Source organism: Dromiciops gliroides, chromosome 1 (assembly GCF_019393635.1).
Source record: "Dromiciops gliroides isolate mDroGli1 chromosome 1, mDroGli1.pri, whole genome shotgun sequence".
Classification (NCBI taxonomy): Eukaryota; Metazoa; Chordata; class Mammalia; order Microbiotheria; family Microbiotheriidae; genus Dromiciops; species Dromiciops gliroides.
Genome location: NC_057861.1, coordinates 546,532,840 through 546,551,066, shown reverse-complemented (window position 1 = coordinate 546,551,066; position 18,227 = coordinate 546,532,840). Strand labels below are relative to the sequence as shown.

At 35.4% G+C, this 18,227-nt stretch overlaps 1 protein-coding gene across 1 annotated transcript in view; it reads left to right on the top strand.

The window, feature by feature from the left end:
• The window catches only part of VPS35L (VPS35 endosomal protein sorting factor like), a 121,451-nt gene that overhangs the window by 32,304 nt on the left and 70,920 nt on the right, over positions 1-18,227 (top strand). The window contains exons 9-13 of the mRNA XM_043975875.1: positions 3,719-3,778; positions 10,672-10,768; positions 11,396-11,443; positions 14,384-14,477; positions 17,853-17,930. Of these exons, the coding sequence (XP_043831810.1) occupies positions 3,719-3,778; positions 10,672-10,768; positions 11,396-11,443; positions 14,384-14,477; positions 17,853-17,930 (377 nt within the window). The remainder of the gene's footprint in view (positions 1-3,718; positions 3,779-10,671; positions 10,769-11,395; positions 11,444-14,383; positions 14,478-17,852; positions 17,931-18,227) is intronic.

The window sequence follows — 18,227 nt, the reverse complement described above, 5'->3', positions numbered from 1 at the left end:
ACAGATATGAAAAAAATATCAAATTTATTTGGAGTTTAGTTTTTAAAATCTGTTAAAATGATCCCCAGTAGTGAGTTTTAGAACAACTATTTCATGACTTGTAATTCAAAGCCTGATGTAATGGATGTATTGCTGAAACAAGAGATTAGTCTCTTTTCTTCTAATTGATACATTCTTTTCCTTCAGCAAATACACATATTCAGATACATATGTGTGAATGAGAAAATGGAAAATGGAAAAAAAGAAAAAAGTGATTGTAAATTATTGTACATGTATATGATTATTGTTTGTAGATTACTTTTAAATCTATACATGAAATTTAACAGGTTTGAAATAGTCATTCTGTGTGTTTTCCATGATTCCTTTGAACTTCTTTCTATGGATTTATTGGAGTTTTGTTGTCTTTTCATTATCTTAATGTGTATTTAAAAATTTTTTTCACTCCATCACTTCATGTGAATCTTACTATATTTCTTTGTGTTTTTTATAGTCATAACTTCTTGTAATATAGTAACATTTTATCACACTCATATACCAGTAATCTCTTCAGCCCTATCCCAATTGTTGGGCACATAGTTTATTTACATTATTTTTCATTCATTCATTCATTCAGAATTTTTTGTTATTATGAATAGTACTGCTAGGAATATTTCCTTTTGAATAATTTTCCCCGTCATTAATTTTCTATGTAGCTCTGATTGTATTCCAAATTTCATTATTCCATATTAAATTCCCCTCCCAAACCCCAAAACCCAACCAGTTCAACCAGTAGTGACTAGCTAGCATCCCTGATTTTCTATAGCTATATTGGCATAGACTTCTACCAACTTTTCCAGTTTGAGGTCTGGAAGGTAGTATCTGAGTTGTTTCAATGTGCATTTCTCTGAGTTTTAGAGAATGTGAATTCTTCGTGTGGTTGTTGATAATTTGTGTTTCTTCTTTTGAAAACTACCTGTTCATATTTGTTGACTATTTTTTTCTTTTTGAGATTGGTTCTTATAAATTTGTGTCAAATCCTTATGGAAAATTTAATTGTAAAAATCTTTTCCCTACTTTGTTTCTATTTTTAATCTGTATGTTAAGAAGATGTTCATCAATCAGGGAATGGCTGAATAAGTTATGGCATATGAATGTGATAGAATACTGTTGTGCTGTTAGAAATGATGAAGGGGATGGTTTCAGAAAAACCTGGGAAGACTTCTACGACTCGATGCAAAGTAAAGGAAACAGAACTGGGAGAAAGATTTATGCAATAATAACAACAATATGATAAAGATAAACAACTTTGAAAGACTTTAGGAACTCTGATGAACACAGTGACCAACCACAATTCCAAAGGATTCATGATGAAACATAATATCTACTTCCAGATAAAGAACTGATGGACTCAGAGTGTAGATCAAAGCATTTTCTTTTTCCTCCCCCCGCCTTCCTTCCTTCCTTCCCTTCCTCCCTTCCATCCACATGGCTCATTTGGGAATTTGTTTTGCTTGACTATACATATCCATAACTAGTTTTGTTTTTCTTGCTATCTCAGTAGGTAGAGGAGATAGAAGGGAGAGAATTCAGAAATGAAAGTAAAATAAAATTGAATTAAAAAATAAAATTAAAAGATTGAGAAAAATATTTGCTGAAACATATTAGATAAAGGTCTCACATCTGGAATCTATAAGGAAATGACGTGGTACACCAGAAAGAATAATACCAGCCTTGGAGTCTGAGAACACAGGTTTGAATCCTGGTTTCTACAAAATGGGCCAAAAGTCACGATGTTTTAATAACTTTTTGAAAATTACATTTTTTATTTTTTGCCATTTATAAGATTTGATTTTTCACATTTAATTTAAATTCATTTCCCATATATGCTGTATATGATGCTATGATATTATAAATTAAAAACAAAAAAAGGAGTTATTAAATATTGAAACTCCTTCATGACTTTTGGTTCACCCTATATTTACTACCTTTGTAATCTAGGCCACTTCTTTAATCTATCTGGGCCTCAGTTTTCTTGCTTGTAAATTAAACTGGTTGCTTATGATAACTTCTTAGATTTTTTCCTGCTCTGAATCTCTGGTAATTTGTTTGCCTGGGGGTGTAGCTGCCAGGAATTGAAAGGAATTAATCTATCCCACACAAACTATAATTAATGAATGAGTGATAAAAGCATTTATTTAGAGTTTACTATTTACCAAGCCTATGCTAAGTTCTGGAGCTGCATGTAGATAAACAAAATGTTCCCTGCTCCCAATGAGCTCACATTTTTAAAACTAAATTTGTATTGATATTTTTTGTTTTTTACATTGCCTCCCCCAGAACCCAGCCAAAATATACATGTGAAGATTAGAGGCAAAGGAAAAAAAATCTCACTACTGTAAAAATTGGTTTTTAATTGTCCCCGAAAGATAAGAATGCCAGTAAGTTACTATAATCACATCATGACAATAAAACATATTCAATGACTCCTTAACTACTGTAAAACAAATAACTAATTAAAATAGTTTTAGAAAGATCTCATATACACCAAAATATTTATAAACAGCACTTTTTGTGGTGGAAAAGAACTGGAAACAAAATAGATGCCCATCCACTGGGGAATGGCTAAGCAGACTGAGAGTTATTAATGTAATGACCCAGAAACCCACCCATGTAACACCAAAAACAACAAATTTAAAGAAAAAATAAGAAATAAGAAAAAAGTCAGCAAAACAAATAAATACATCGAAGTAATCTGAAAATATATGTAATATTCCACCTCTAACCTCTGAAAAGAGGTAGGAGGAGGTGTCTTCTCATATTTCCATGACTATATGCTTGTTCTTTATGATTTTGCTACTTTCATTTTTGATTATTTTATAGTTATTCTTTCCATTGTGTTCTTTCCTGTGGTAGTGTAATATTGTTTTTCTGGTTGTTCTTACTTTACTATGTATCAGTTTATATGTCTTCTCATGGTTCTCTGTATTCATATTCATCATTTCAGTCATATTTGATTATGTTAATGACTCTTAATTTGCTTAGCCATTCCCCAGTTGCTTAGCATCTATTTTGTTTCCAGTTCTTTTCTACCACAAAAAGTGCTGTTTATAAATATTATGGTGTATATGAGATCATTCTAAAACTACTTTAATTAGTTATTTGTTATACATTAGTTAAGGAGTTATTGAATTTGTTTTATTGTCATGATGTGATTATAGTAACTTACTGGCATTCTTATCTTTTGGAGACTATTAAAAACCTGTTTTTAAAGTAGTGAATTTTTTTTTCTTTGCCTCTAATCCTCACATGTGTATTTTGGCTGGATTCTACTGGAGTGACTCCTACACAAAAAAACATTTCCTTAGCTTTTCTGTTTATCTCTCCCCCACCACACCCCACATTTTAATACGCTTTTATCTTCTTGCAGTTACCATCTCCAAGTAAAATATAGAATATCTATTGAGAAAATGAACAGTACCAAAGCTCCTTTCAGCCATGATGTTTCCTGACCTGTGTCCCATAAAAAAATCCTCAGTGTGCTATTTTATTTGTCCCATGTTGTCTGGGATAAAGTAAAAAAAATTTACTTTAAATTTTAAACTCACTAGGTGGCAGCATGATATAACAAGAAAACATTCAGGCAGATGATGATAATAATGAAAGGAAACTTTATTTTTATTGTTTGTTTCTTAGTTGGATAATGTCTTAATGTCATGTTATTTTCTCCCTCCCCCAACAGGAAAATTAGTGTACGAGCGAATCTTGTCCATGTGTGTAGACAACCGCAGTGTCTTATCAGGTAATCTCATAGATACTCTGCTACCTTTGTAATTCTACTGCTTCCATGATTGCATTAATTTGGGGGTGTACAGTGAGTCTCTTGAACCATATGCTTTATATGTAAAATGTATAGATCTTTTATACTTCTTTCCATTTTTTTTGATGTGTTCGGAAAAACACATCATTAACAGATTTCTGAATAGATTCTATCTTATAAGAACCCTAGAGATTTTTAAATGGGTCAGGTTAATAGGGAAAGTAATTTGAATTTGCTTCAGGTTTTTTGAACACAAGAGAGTTAGATGGAACTAGATTTAGAAAGATTTTATTTTATACGAATTTATTTTGTCTCTGCTTGACATTTCTAAAATCCTTGATTCCTACGAACTTTTTTTTTGCTTTAATGTACATTTTAATATATATTTAATATATAATAAGTTAAATAGGTTTAATAATAGTGGATTTTATATATATATGTAAATATATTTATGTATTGTAAATTCTTAGGAAGATCTCTTTCTAACTATCTCAACAGGTATTGCTAAGCTATCAGTTCTTACCTGTTTACTCAAATGAAGCTATGATTTTATTGAGATGGATGTTTCCTCCATCAATGCAGATGGAAGATCCCAATATATCTCTCTCTCTTGTCCACATCTTCTCCTAAATTCTCTTCTTCCATTTTTCTTTGCATTTTCAAAGATACCAATGGAGTGCATTCATTGTCAATTGGTTATCCTTCATTATTACTGCCTGACTAGCCCTTCTTTTTTTTAAACATGTTTCTTTTAAATTTTTTTTAAATTAAAAAAATCTCTAATTACATATATAGTTTTCTTTTTCTTTTTTCTCCTTTTTTTGTGGGGCAATGAGGGTTAAGTGACTTGCCCAGGGTCACACAGCTAGTAAGTGTCAAGGGTCTGAGGCTGGATTTGAACTCAGGTACTCCTGAATCCAGGGCTGGAGCTTTATCCACTATGCCACCTAGCTGCCCCCTATATATAGTTTTCAACATTCACTTTTGTAAGATTTCGAGTTACAAAATTTTCTCCCACCGTCACTCCCCCCCCTCCCCAAAGTCAGCAAGCAATCTGATATAGGTTATACATTATAATACATATTTCCACATTAGTCATGTTGTAAGAGAAGAATCAGAACAAAAGAAAAAAAACACAAGAAAGAAGAAACAACAACAGCAAAAGTGAAAATAGTGTGCTTCAAACTCCATAGTTCTTTTTCTGGATGTGGAGAGCATTTTCCATCATGAGTCTTTTGGCATTATCTTGGATCATTGTATTGCTGAGAAGAGCTAAATCTATCACAGTTGATCATCACACAATGTTGTTGATACTGTATACAATGTTCTCTTGGTTCTGCTCATTTCACTCAGCAACAATTCATGTAATCAATTCTGAAATCTACTTGCTCATCATTCTTCTCTGTCTCTCTTGTTCACATCTTCTAAATTCTCTTCCTCCATTTTTCTTGACATTTTTAAAGATACCAGTGGAGTGCATTCATTGTCCATTGGTTATCCTTCATTATTACTGCCTGACTAGCCCTTCTTTTTTTGTTTGTTTGTTTTTTTGTTTTTTCTTTTTTGTGGGGCAATGGGGGTTAAGTGACTTGCCCAAAGTAAGTGTCAAATGTCTGAGGCCGGATTTGAACTTAGGTACTCCTGAATCCAGGGCCAGTGCTTTATCCACTGTGACACCTAGCTTCCCCCCCTGCTCATCATTTCTTACAGCACAAGATAATGCCAGGTGTCCAAAACATAAAAGAAATTGACACAGACCTAAGACCAGGATTTATTCACCAACGTATAAGTGGTCAAAAGATAGGAATAAATAATTTTCAAAGGAAGAAATTCAAAGTATCAACAAACATGAAAGATTGGTCTAATCACTAATAGAAGAAATTAAAATGACAATGCTAAGGTATTACTACTTCATACCTTTGAAAGTAGCAAAGATAATAAAAGTCAATGGTGATGAGACTGTAAATTGGTCCAACCACTTTGAAAACTAATTTGGAATTTTGTGGGAACAGTTATTCAACTACTCATACACCTTTTGACCAAACAATTCCCCTACTGATCTTATACCTCAAGGAAGTCAGAAGCAGAAAGGAAAATCCTATATATGTATGCATGTATGTAGATAAGGAGATATGCAAGTATATACTGTGTGTGTGTATGCATATGTATAATGTGATAGCAAAACATTGGGAACAAAGTAAGAATTCATGGATGGGGATATGCCTGGGCAAATTGTAATATATGAATCTAATGAAATGGTATTATGCCATAACAAACACTTACTATAAGGAATTCTGGAAGCCATAGGAAAATCTGTATGAACTGATGCAAAGTAAATCAAGCAGAATTTAAATAATAATAATAATAATAACCTGACTAAAATAATGTAAAATTAAAACAAAAACTAAAAGGCATCTGAAAGTTGACTAACTGTAGCGAGCAATCTTGTTCAGGAAAACAGATGATGAAACACAGCAGCCCTATAACAGCTGTTATGTGGAGGACATAAAAATCAGATAAAGTCTATGGACCCCTTCTCAGAATAATTATCTTAAATGCATAAAATAAAATATGTACATTACAAGAGAAACCAATTATAGTGACAGTTATCAATTTTTTTTTAAGTTCATAAATCCCAGATTAAAAACCCCTGCTCTACTTAGTAGAAAAATAGGCATTTGTAGGTGATAGAATGTGACATATGTTGTCAGATGAGGTCACTGTGTCAGCTGTTTTCAATTAACTGGTTTTTTTTGGTTAAAAGGAAGAGTTCAATGGAATGAAGAGTGGAATACTAGAAAGTTTAAAGAACAATTAGATAACATACCTATTCTTCTAGGAAAACACTGGAAAACTGATCTGAACATGAAGTAATCTTGCAGCCAAGAGGCTAATGAACTAAGAGAGTAAAAATGCTATCAGAAAAGCTAGACACTACTTATTTCAGGGAGTTCTATTCCCCACTGTATCTTTTGCCAAACATTCTAATCTTGGAAATTAGATCTGAAAACAATCTGGTAAGTACAATAATGCACAATCAGCAATCTGTAAAAACTCATTTAATATTCAGGATTGGCAGGAATATGAAGCCAAAATGTGAAATGTGTGTGTTACCAACCTCATTGGGCCAGAAGTGACTGGGAAGGCATAAAATCATAAAATGTTGGAAACCAAATAGGTGCTTAACAAATGTTTGTGAAATTGAGTTCAACTCTCTCAAATGACAAATGAAGAAACAGAATCCAAGAGACAAAATGACTTGTCTGCAATGGCACCACCAGATTTCCAAAGCGAGGATTCTTGACTCCTCCAGTGCTCTTTCATTAAAACATATTTCCTCCATATTGGACTGCTAACAGTTTCAAAGAAAGAGTATTAGGGTTTGCAAATTAAGTGAAATCAAGAATAGCAAGAACAAAGATAAATAAAGGGAAAAAGAATTACTACCAGGCCGATTTATTATCACCTACAAAATCTCATCATCTCCCAATTTGATCCTCTATCAAGATGTAAGAATAAAGAAGTCACTGCACCTTTCTTTCTTTCTTTCTTTCTTTCTTTCTTTCTTTCTTTCTTTCTTTCTTTCTTTCTTTCTTTCTTTCTTTCTTTCTTTCTTTCTTTCTTTCTTCCTTCCTTCCTTCCTTCCTTCCTTCCTTCCTTCCTTCCTTCCTTCCTTCCTTCCTTCCTTCCTTCCTTCCTTTCTTCCTTTCTTTCATTCATTCATTCAGTAAACATTTATTAAGCACTTAACAGTTCCTCTTTATCCTACTTACATTAATTTTGTTTATTCTAGAGCTTTTAAAATTTTCACAATTGAGACTGTCTTTCCTTTTTATGATTAACTTTTTTTTTGTTGGTTTTTGTTTTTGTTTTTTTGCGAGGCAATTGGGGTTAAGTGACTTGCCTGAGGTCCCACAACTAGTAAGTGTTAAGTGTCTGAAGCTGGATTTGAACTCAGGTCCTCCTGACTCCAGGGCCGGTGCTCTATCCATTGTGCCACCTGGCTGCCCCAATGATTAACTCTTGTCTCTCTTTTGGTTAAGAATTGCTCCCGCTACCTTACGAGTTCTAGTCGTGGGATTCCCTCTTTCCTTTCTCCTCTGACTTTTATAGGAAGTGACTTTTTATATTTAGGACATAGATCCTTTTAAAATCTATTAAGCACATAGGCAGCTAATTGGCATAATGGATAAAATGCTAGAGTTGGAGTCAGAGACACCTTAGACACTGATTAACTGTGTGACCCTGAATAAGTCACTTAATGTCTCTCATACTCAGTTTCTTTATAAAATGAGAATAATAATAGCACTTACTTCTTGGGGTTGTCATGAAAATCAAATGAGATAACATGTAAAAGTGCTTTGCAATTCTTGAATGCTATATAAATGCTAGTTATTAATTATTAGATGGTATAAGATGCTGTGTTAAATATAATTTCTTCCAAATTTCATCCAGTTTTCTCAGCATATTAAACTTATTTTGTAAACAATAACCTTTTATGTTGCAGACACATTTCTAATTAACATACAAAATCTGTTTTAAGACAAGAATGGATGTTATCCCAAACAAGTATTTCTTTCCTTGACATTTGGTGTGTTGCACCATATCTTTCATTTTATTTGGGCTTATACTTAGTAGAATGTAGTCTCTTTGAGGACAGGTAGATCACTTGAGTTTTTTTGTCTTTGTATCCCTAGCACTTAGCCAGTGCCACGCTAGTATGGACTTAATGTTTGTTTTTGTTGTGTGAATGTTTTATAATTTTTTTTCCTTAGTTAAAAAGACTTCATTTGTATGTGTTTTTACTTGTTCCAAGAACTGAAATCGAGAAAGTAAAAAATGTTACACAAGTATTCCTGAGCTCAGTGATCTTGGGAATGAGTTTTATCTGTGATGAAGAAAGCAATTGGTTGTGCCTTAAGGAATTGAGTGTAATGAGAAGAATCTTGGTAGTATTTATACTCATTCTTTGTGTTCCAATAAAATTTTGACTGACGATCTAATATCTCAGCTCTTTGCCTCCAAGGAATGCCAATATAGCATGATTCTCATGAGCTATGAAAGATACCAGAATCTTTTTGGTCCATGAAAAGTATGAAGTTTGATGACATTGATGTTAGTTTGTTTAGACTCTTCTAATGAAACATATGCTTAAAAATCCTTTTTACTCCAATAAAGTTATTTTACTTCTAATGTTCAAGAATTCAATGGCCTTTTGTTGTCATGCCATAAGTTGTTAGAGCTCATGTATTTGATTTTTCCCCCAAACAGATTTTTGCTGTGTTTGTATTAGCAGTATCCTTAACTGACTTGGCAGTCAGGGCAAATTTTAAGTAAGATGACCTCACACCCTGTAGCACAGTTATGTAATAGACCTTTAGCTATTGGGGGTGGAATTTGGCAGATGTAATGAATTACATTTTTCTTCCCCCCATATTTCCACATAAGCTCAGTGTCCCGGTGGAAAAACAAGCATAGCATCATGATAATTAGAACAGGAGAGGAAAAATCTCTGTTCTTTGTTACTCAGAGGTTTTTCTGGATATAATTTAAGAAATGTGATTATCTGTCCCTCTTGAAAAAAAATTCTGATCTTACACAAAATAACCGTTTTTTCCTAACATTGTCTAGTGGGCTATTTTCAAGTTTAGTGTCAAATTTTATTATTGATTGACTGCAGATATACACTTAACATCTAATCTTTAGATTTAGCGCAACATGTCTGTAGTATAATTTCCAGTGTATTCAAATTGGATTAATCAGAGGGTGATGTAGTGGAAAGAACCCCAGAATAGGAGACTGGAGACTTGGATTCTTGTCCTTGCTCTGCCACAAACCTTCTGTGTTACCTTGAGCAAAGCATTCAACATCTTGAAGCCTCAGTGTCCTTTCTGTTAAATGAGGGTTGGTCTAGATGATATCCAAGGCCTCATGATTCGAAATTACATAATTTAGTTATATGAAGGGAAATAACAAACAATTCAATACTGACAGTTCACAAAGATTTCAAAAAATACCCCCAAGCATCTTTGTCTATTCTTTCTAGAGAGAAATAAGTACTTTTTCTGGGATGTTTTCATTACTTTTTGAATATGGCAAGTGTGATACTTACTGTTATATGAATGAAGCCCATCAAAAGAGTCCAATTTAGAAAGATGCTCAATATCATATCTTTTCATTTCAGGCAGCCGTGATTAGCTATTGTTCTCTGCTGTCAATGCACTGTGAATTTTTCTTATTAATATGTCTAAAACTTATCATTCTAATCTTTTGCCACTAAGTACTAGGAACAATGGGAGAAAAATCCCCTTGAAAAATTAATTTGCTGCTCTCAAAGCTAATTAAATGTCTCCCTTTTGGTTTAGTTTCAGAAGGACCTGGGTATTATTATGTTTTGGAAGGTAATTTAAGATAAACAATTACACATTACTTTCTTTGTTCTCTGGCCAAGAAATCTTTCTGTGGTGGTCTTGTGGTGATGTTTCTGAGGCCCCAGGTGAGTAAAATATTAGTGCATCAATGTTAGAATTCCCTCTCCAGGTTTAATTCCACAAGGCCATGGCATTTCTCACTAGTGTGATACTTTCACATGTTGAGGTTTTATTTTAAGCAGTTAAATACATTATAGATTTCTTAACTATTTCAACCTCTCAAGATGTGTATTTCTAGTTTGCATCACAGAAATTAGTTATTTGTGGGTGTAGAACACTTCTGCGTCATTGAAGGAGGAAGGAGAAGAGGAAGCCAGAAGACTAGGGTTCTTGTATCTTGGTTCTATGTTTTATGGTAAAGGCTTCACTGTTTTGGGTGTGCAGGAACAGGGGTTCCTTAGTTAGGAAGGAAAATTCTTATGGATATTCACTTTGGTATTACAGATCACTTTTCTCCAGAGATTGGAAATGATACGGCCAAAGAAACTTGCTTGAATTGGTTTTTCAAGATTGCTTCAATCAGGGAACTTATTCCCAGATTGTATCCTTTTTTCCTGATCATTTTAAAGATAGACTAAAAGATCTCTTCTGTTAACAGAAGTCATGTGAACATTCTGTGGGATATTTAGTTATTGTTGCTTACCCAGTGGTTTGTTAGTTTGAAAATAGGAGCACATACCAAATTATTATCTTACTCAATTCTCACAACAATCCTGTGAGGTGAGCATAAAACTGGGTAGCAAGGTGGCTCTGTGAATAGAGTACTGGGCCTGCAGTCAGAAAGACTCATCTTCCTGAATTCATATCAGGCCTCAGACACTTACTAGCTGTGTGACCCTGGGCAAGTCACTTCATCCTGTTTCCCTTAGTTTCCTCATCTGTAAAATGAAGTGGAGAAGGAAATGGAAAATCATTCCAGTACCTTTGCCAAGAAAATTTCAAATGAGGTCATGAAGAATCAGACATGATTGAAAACAACTGAACAACAACAAACAGGCATAAAAGACACACAATTTCAGCCAGCTAAGTTTTATTATTTCTAGGAGCTCTAAGTAGCTAGAGTTGGAGAGTAGCAGCATTGCCTTTATTCATAAATAGTTTTGTTTTCTCCTTCCCTACTGAGGGGGATATCCCATAAATGTTTTTTCCTTAAACATTTTTGTTGTAGCTATGTGGAAGCAGCCATCCTGAACTGCAACACGTTTTTGTCCAAAACGTAAGCATCCTGACAAATGCAAAGAACGGCGAGATTTTGAAGCATAGTAATTTCATTTTCATAATGAATTTGTTGAGGTTATTATGTATGCTATAGGTCTACTTTTAGGAATGACAATAAAATATTTCAGTAACTTTGCCAAAAACTAAGTAGCTTATAAATTGAGTGCAGGGGGCAGCTAGGTGGTGCAGTGGATAAAGCACCTGCCCTGGATTCAGGAGAACCTGAGTTCAAATCTGGCCTCAGACACTTGACACTCAATAGCTATGTGACCCTGGGCAAGTCACTTAACCCTCATTGCCCTGCCCCCCCCAAAAAATTGAGTGCAGGAACTGTTTTGTACTACTTTCTATCACCCAAACTGCCTAGCACAGGACCACACACAGCATAGGTTTCCAATAAATTTTTACTGATTTTATTTGTTACTCAGCCTAACTGTGTTGAAGTTGGATTATGGTATGTCTGGTACATTTTTTAGGATGATGTTGATGTTCAAGAAACACTTATGATGAATGATAACCTCCCTGGGTGGGAAACATCAAACCATAGGCTTCATCAGTAACATTGTTCTGCACCACCCTGTACGCTAAGGCTAATAACCCAATGATAGTGTACTCTCCCTGAGAGTGAAAGGCAGCAAAAAGATGTGGACTCAATTTGAAGGAAGAGAAGTAATGGAGGGTGGGGGAGGGAGAGAAGGGAAGTAGAATGCCAAACGGAAAAAAAAAAGCTAGTAAAGTTGTGAAAGTGACATGAAGTGGGGGGCAGCTAGGTGGCACTGCATTGGATAAAGCACTGGCCCTGGATTCAGGAGGACCTGAGTTCAAATGTGACCTCAGACACTTGCTCCTTACTAGCTGTATAACCCTGAGCAAGTCACTTAACTCTCATTGCCCCGCAAAAAAAAAAAGAAAGAAAAAAAGAAAGTGACATGAAGACCCAAATAAGATATTTTATAAATACATCTTTTATATAAGTAGTTTATTGAACAGTAAGTTATGTTTGAAGTTGGCAATCAGTGATAGAATTATACCAGTTCATCAAATACGTATAAAAATCTGTTTTGTGGAAAGCACTTAGACTTGATCAAAATGCAGTGATTAAAAGTGGGATACAAAATGTTTGACAATTTAGAATAATAGTAAAAGAGATGTTTGTACAAAATGCTATAACATTTTTTTTTTGGGGGGGGGGAGAGTGAGCTAGCGTGAGCATGAGCGTGCAAGCTCTTTCATCTAGGGGGGTGTAGGATTAGAGAAGATTGTATGGAGGACCAGGCATCCAACCCGACTCTCCGAATGAAAGGAAGTATTTCATTAAGTAGAGATAGGAGAGAGTATATTTCCAGCCCAGGGGGCAGGTTATAAGAATTCATAGAGATGGAAGAATGGAAGATGGGAGTGTGGAAAAGCAAAAGCCCAGTTTGTCTGGAATACTAAAGTATTGAAATGGAACAGCATGAAAGGAGGCTGGAAAAGTAGGTTGGGGCCAAATTACAAAGGGCTCTAAGTGCCTGCCTAATGAGTTAAATATTTTTTCCTTTATTTTATGGAGAGCAGTTAAAGGATTTTAAACTACAAAGGGACTTGGTCAGATCTGTGCATTAGGATGGTACAGATGTATGAAGGATGAATTAAATAAAGAAGCATTTGAAGGCTAATAGTCTATGCCAGAGGTCTGGACTAGGTTGGTGTCAGTATGAATAGACAGATGGGAGAAAATGTTGATAGAATCAATAAGATTTGGCAATCAATCTATGGGATATTGGGGATTAAGAAGGAGAAAAGAATCAAATGTGATTCTTGACACTGGCCTGGTGTTTTCCAGTCTAGGTGGTTGGAAATTTTAGTGGTGCCATGGACAGAAATAGATAATTATTGTTGATAGAGAATGATTCGGACCTGTTGAGTTTGAGGTGTTAGTTGTTGGGACATTACTATGAACATCTAAAGAGGGAGTTGGAAATACAGGAGAGATGAGGGCTGGATGTAAAGAGGTGGGTCATCTGCCCGGAGAGGTGATTGCTGAAATCACTTTGTTCTGAGCACTGTACTAATAGGGGCGCATGAAGTTGCCAAAGGAGGGAGTAGAGTCTCTAAGTAGAGGGGAATCGAGGGCTGTGGAGAGAGCATTGAGGAGGCAGGAAGGGAATCAGGAAGAGTTGTGTTACAGAAGCTGAAAGAGGGGAATAAACCAGGATTGGCAAATGCACCCGAAAGGTCAGAGGATACTGAGAAAAAGGCCTTTGCAATTGGTAATCAAGAGGTCATTCATGTCCCTTGAGAGGAGTTTTACTTGAGTGGTTCAGATGAAAGCCAGATTACTGGGAGTTTGAGTGAGTTGAAGAAGTGGAGGCAAATGAGTCTAGGCCAGTCTTTCTTTTCTTTCTTTTCTTTTTTTAAACTTAGTAGTAAAGGAGAGGGGAGGGGAAGAAGACAATAGCTTGAAGGGGATAACAGGATTAAAGGAAAGATTTTTTCCTCCTCTTTGCCCAGGGAGAAAAAGTCAGTAGAGGGGCATAGAATTGAAGAGAGAGAAGGAATGATTGATGAAGCAAGGTCTTGGAGGAGACAGTTGGGGATGGGATTAAAAATACAAGTGGAAGCTTTAGCCCACTCTACCCTCAGGGACTGCTGAGGAAGAGAGAGGTATGGAGGAAGGGAAGAAAATCTCAGTAAAGTAAAACAGTGTCTTCTCCTGGGGGGGTGAGGGTGGAGTTGGGGGCTTAAAAGGGGTAAAAGATTACAATAGCCATGGGGGGGGGGAATGTGTTTGAAGAAACAAAAACAATGTCTTTTAAAAGTCTTAAGGTATTGACTTTGGTGCTCCCCCCACCATGAAAATTTAAATAATAATTCTTAGATTTACATAAAAATTAATGATAGAATTCTTCAATCTCTGTGTATAATACTGACTTTTTTGTCCCTTTGCTTCTAACAGAGGAATTTCAGAATGTCTTCCACGACTGACATGTATGATTAGAGGAATTGGCGACCCTTTGGTTTCAGTATATGCCAGGGCATATCTGTGCAGGGTAGGCGTTGATTTAATAAGTGCTATTTAAAATGTATGTATGTGATGTTTCCTTAAATGCTCACATTTCTCCTTCCCTGCCACCTCATAAGTCATTGAAAGAATGACTTTATTAGCTGCTGATTATAGTGAATGAATCTTTAACAGAAAGCCCTCCTCAGTCCTGTCGTGTGTTGTTTAAAAAATTAATTTCACAGTAGTCTAACTTGATTAACTATGATTAGATTTGATCATAAAAATCAACTTTTTTCAGGATTAATTTTTCTCAGTTCTTTCCAAGATGAAAGGAAAAACCAGAAACCTAAAGCATACATATCGTCATAAGATTGGTTTTCATTGACACAAAAGACATTTTTAAAACCCCTTGACTTTTATTTGGTGCTTTTGTGTTTATGCTGAAGAATGGACTCAGGAACAACTTGATCACTGCCACTTGCAAAGTGTGGAGACCCTTAGAACAGTGTAACTAGTTGCAAAATCTATCATGGTATATTCACTCTGTTTTTTTATTTGTGAATCAGACCAGGGTTTCAGTTTGCCCCTCAGTAACGGACTGTGTTGATTGTAAAGCACTTGAAAACCCTCTAGTTCTTGAAGGGTTGAAATATTTCCGTTTCCATTTGGAAATAAAATGTTTTTGGTTAGCCTCTGCCGGGTTTCTCTTCTAGTTCAGTGAACACTGGTTGCTGGTTTATCAGTATCATTATTACTGTCATTACAGTTCTAAAGGTCTGTGATTTCATGGTATGGGTGCTCCTTCCAGTTCAATTCAACAAGCACTTATTAAGTATCTCTTCTATGTCAGGCTCTATGTTGGGTGCCCAGGGTACAGAGACAGAAATGATACAGTCCCTGCCCTCTGAGGAGTTGATATTTTACTGATGGAGATGGTAACGCTATGTTGCTTTGGCAGACTGTTTCATTGGTTTCTTTGGCTAAGTATATTCATTACGTGGTGGTTAATTTTTTGATGGTGAGCCTCTTGGAATTTAGCTTGGTTGGGTCTTGGACTGTAGTCCCCCACATTTAGTTATGTAACCTCACATGGGGTCACAGACCACAATTTAAGAAGCATTGGTTTATGTTATTAAATCAAATGGATTAAGTCTGTAGTTTTTAATTTTGTCTTTCTAGGATATATAGCAAAGCTGGAGTCAGTGTGGTTTCTTAACTAGTTGGTCATAAAAGAAATCAGATAATCACAATTGCCCTTAGAATGAATGAGATACCCACTTTAAATAAAAGAGACCTTTAAAGATTATTTTTTTAATGCCATTAATAGAAGACACATAGTCACTTTAAGGCAGGGATTTTTTTCCCCTTCATAATATATCCATGTATCTCCACACACTTAAAGCATGTGGCATGTTTTCATAACTTACTTAGGAATGTCATGTATATATAATGTTTTCCCCAAGGCTGCTGAGTTTTGAAGTTATTAATAATCAATAATCCTGTAATCAGTCAACATTTACTTAGCACTTATGTGAAAAAGATTTTACTAGGCTTTGTGGTGTGGCAGCAGCTTATCACAAGACGCTAATATATTTAAAATGACTCTTCTTGTATCTTAATGCTGTTTTTGCTTATCAACTAGATGGGGAAAACCTTGTTCTTCCAGATTTATACTATCTTAAAGAAGGAAAGGAGGAAATCTATGAGGCGATAATGTTACATGCAAAGTATCTTTTAGTAGTCAGTAGTGGCTGTAACTTTAAAATGTCTCTAGGGAATGAGAGACAACATAGTGATAAAGATAGATCCTGCCTTTGATAATGTCATAATAAATCTAGGACATGTATAAATTCCCCATATTGTGTGGATATAAAGGGTTTTTAATATTAAGAGCGTAAGTGATAGCCCATTAATTAACTGGGGAACAATCTGAGACAGATGTAGAAAGCAGAATGTGGGAGATGAGCATACTATCAGTGCTACACTGGGGGAAAGTGATCCTCGCCCAAAGCAGAGTCCAAGCTGTTCATTTGCTTTCCTTGGGAAGAAATAAACAAAAGATTTGAGTGGGTAGCATGGGGGGTGGGGTGGGGATGGTACTGGGAAGCTGTTTATAAAAGGAAAGTATGATTAACTTTTCTCCTTGAGTCATATCTCCTCGTTTTCTTGTGCTGCTTGTCCACAATTCCTTTCTTTGCTGCTGGTGGTGTCTAACAGATAATTATTCCCTCTTCTATGGTATGATTAAGTCGAATGCGAGGCAGTCAAAATATAAAGCAACTTCATGTAACAGTTCTCTTTAGATGCTTTTATTCACTGTTCTTACCCTTCAACATTTCACTTTTTATATATATTATTCATAATGGCTAGTTGATCTTGATGATCAGCCTTTCTCAAGTGAGTTTAAAGTGACTTACAGATTTTGTCTCACTAATCTTACTAACTTCCTATTATTTCTGTTGAACATCCTCACTTCACAGAAGTTATTTTTCTTGTATTTTAGCGATAAAGCTGGAATTTTCAGATTGCCTTGATTCCCAACTTTATCAGCTACTTTTATGTGGCATGATCTGTTTTTCAATATGCCAAAATTCCTTTTTTTATCCCGCACCTTTTTCCATGTATTCTAACACATTTATTATATACCCTTTAATTAACTAGCTTCTCTCTCCAGCTACAAATGTAAAACTGCTGTTTTGACTGATTCTTGTGATTATTGGGTTTATACTATAATGTGAAACACATTATGTTTTATTTTGAACATTAGTTTTTACTTTTTGAGTGATAATTCTTCAAGGAGCTAATTTGATGTAACAGAAGGAATTAATTTAATATTTAAAGTGATCTCTAACTCCACCAAAATACTACAATGTTTTTATCTTAGCATGGAGGTGCCCCAAGTTCACAAAGCCTGTACTATTCAAGTACAAGCTCTGGCTGATTGTACCAATCAAGAAAAGGTTGTGAGCCTGGGTATAGACTATTAGAAGACCAGTTTAACTACTTTTCCACAGACATCCCAGAAGTTTGGCCTCTACAAGGTGGTTAGATTTTTTTTCTGGGGAGGGGGGTGGGGGGGGTGGGGGGGTGGGGGACGATTTCCATGGCAATTTACTAAGATGGTCGGCTAAGGTCTACCAGACTGCCCAGCGTTTGCTGTCTACATTTATGGAGGAAGCAACCACAGCAGTGAAACATTATAGTAGAACTTGAATGAGGGTCTCTCTTGATTGGTTGGTTATCTTCTTACAAATAAGGTGCATTTGTTGTTCTTTTTGTAGAGGGAGAGAATATCATAGAAAAACTAAGCAGTATAGTCTACTTTGGAGTTCTCTCTTTAATGATTGGTTCTTCAGACATCTGTTTGTAAATATCAACTGCTGAGAAGCTCAAAGACGATTTTGCTTTGATTTGGCTGTAGGTTGGGATGGAAGTGGCTCCACATCTTAAAGAAAGTCTAAATAAGAACTTTTTTGATTTCCTCCTTACATTTAAACAGGTAAGAAAACTTAAAACAAACGAACCCTGATTAATGGGTCAGTTATATGACGAACTATTTTGGCTTAATACTTGATCCAGTTTTGTCTTCCAAGGTGAATATACTTTATAACCTTTAAATTGAGGTTATTATAAGAAATTGCACAACCATCTACTATGGGCAATTAAAATATATTGATTGTGGGGGCAGCTAGGTGGCACAGTGGATAGAGCACCGGCTCTGGAGTCAGGAGTACCTGAATTCAAGTCTGGCCTCAGATACTTAACACTTATTAGCTTTGTGACCCTGGGCAAGTCA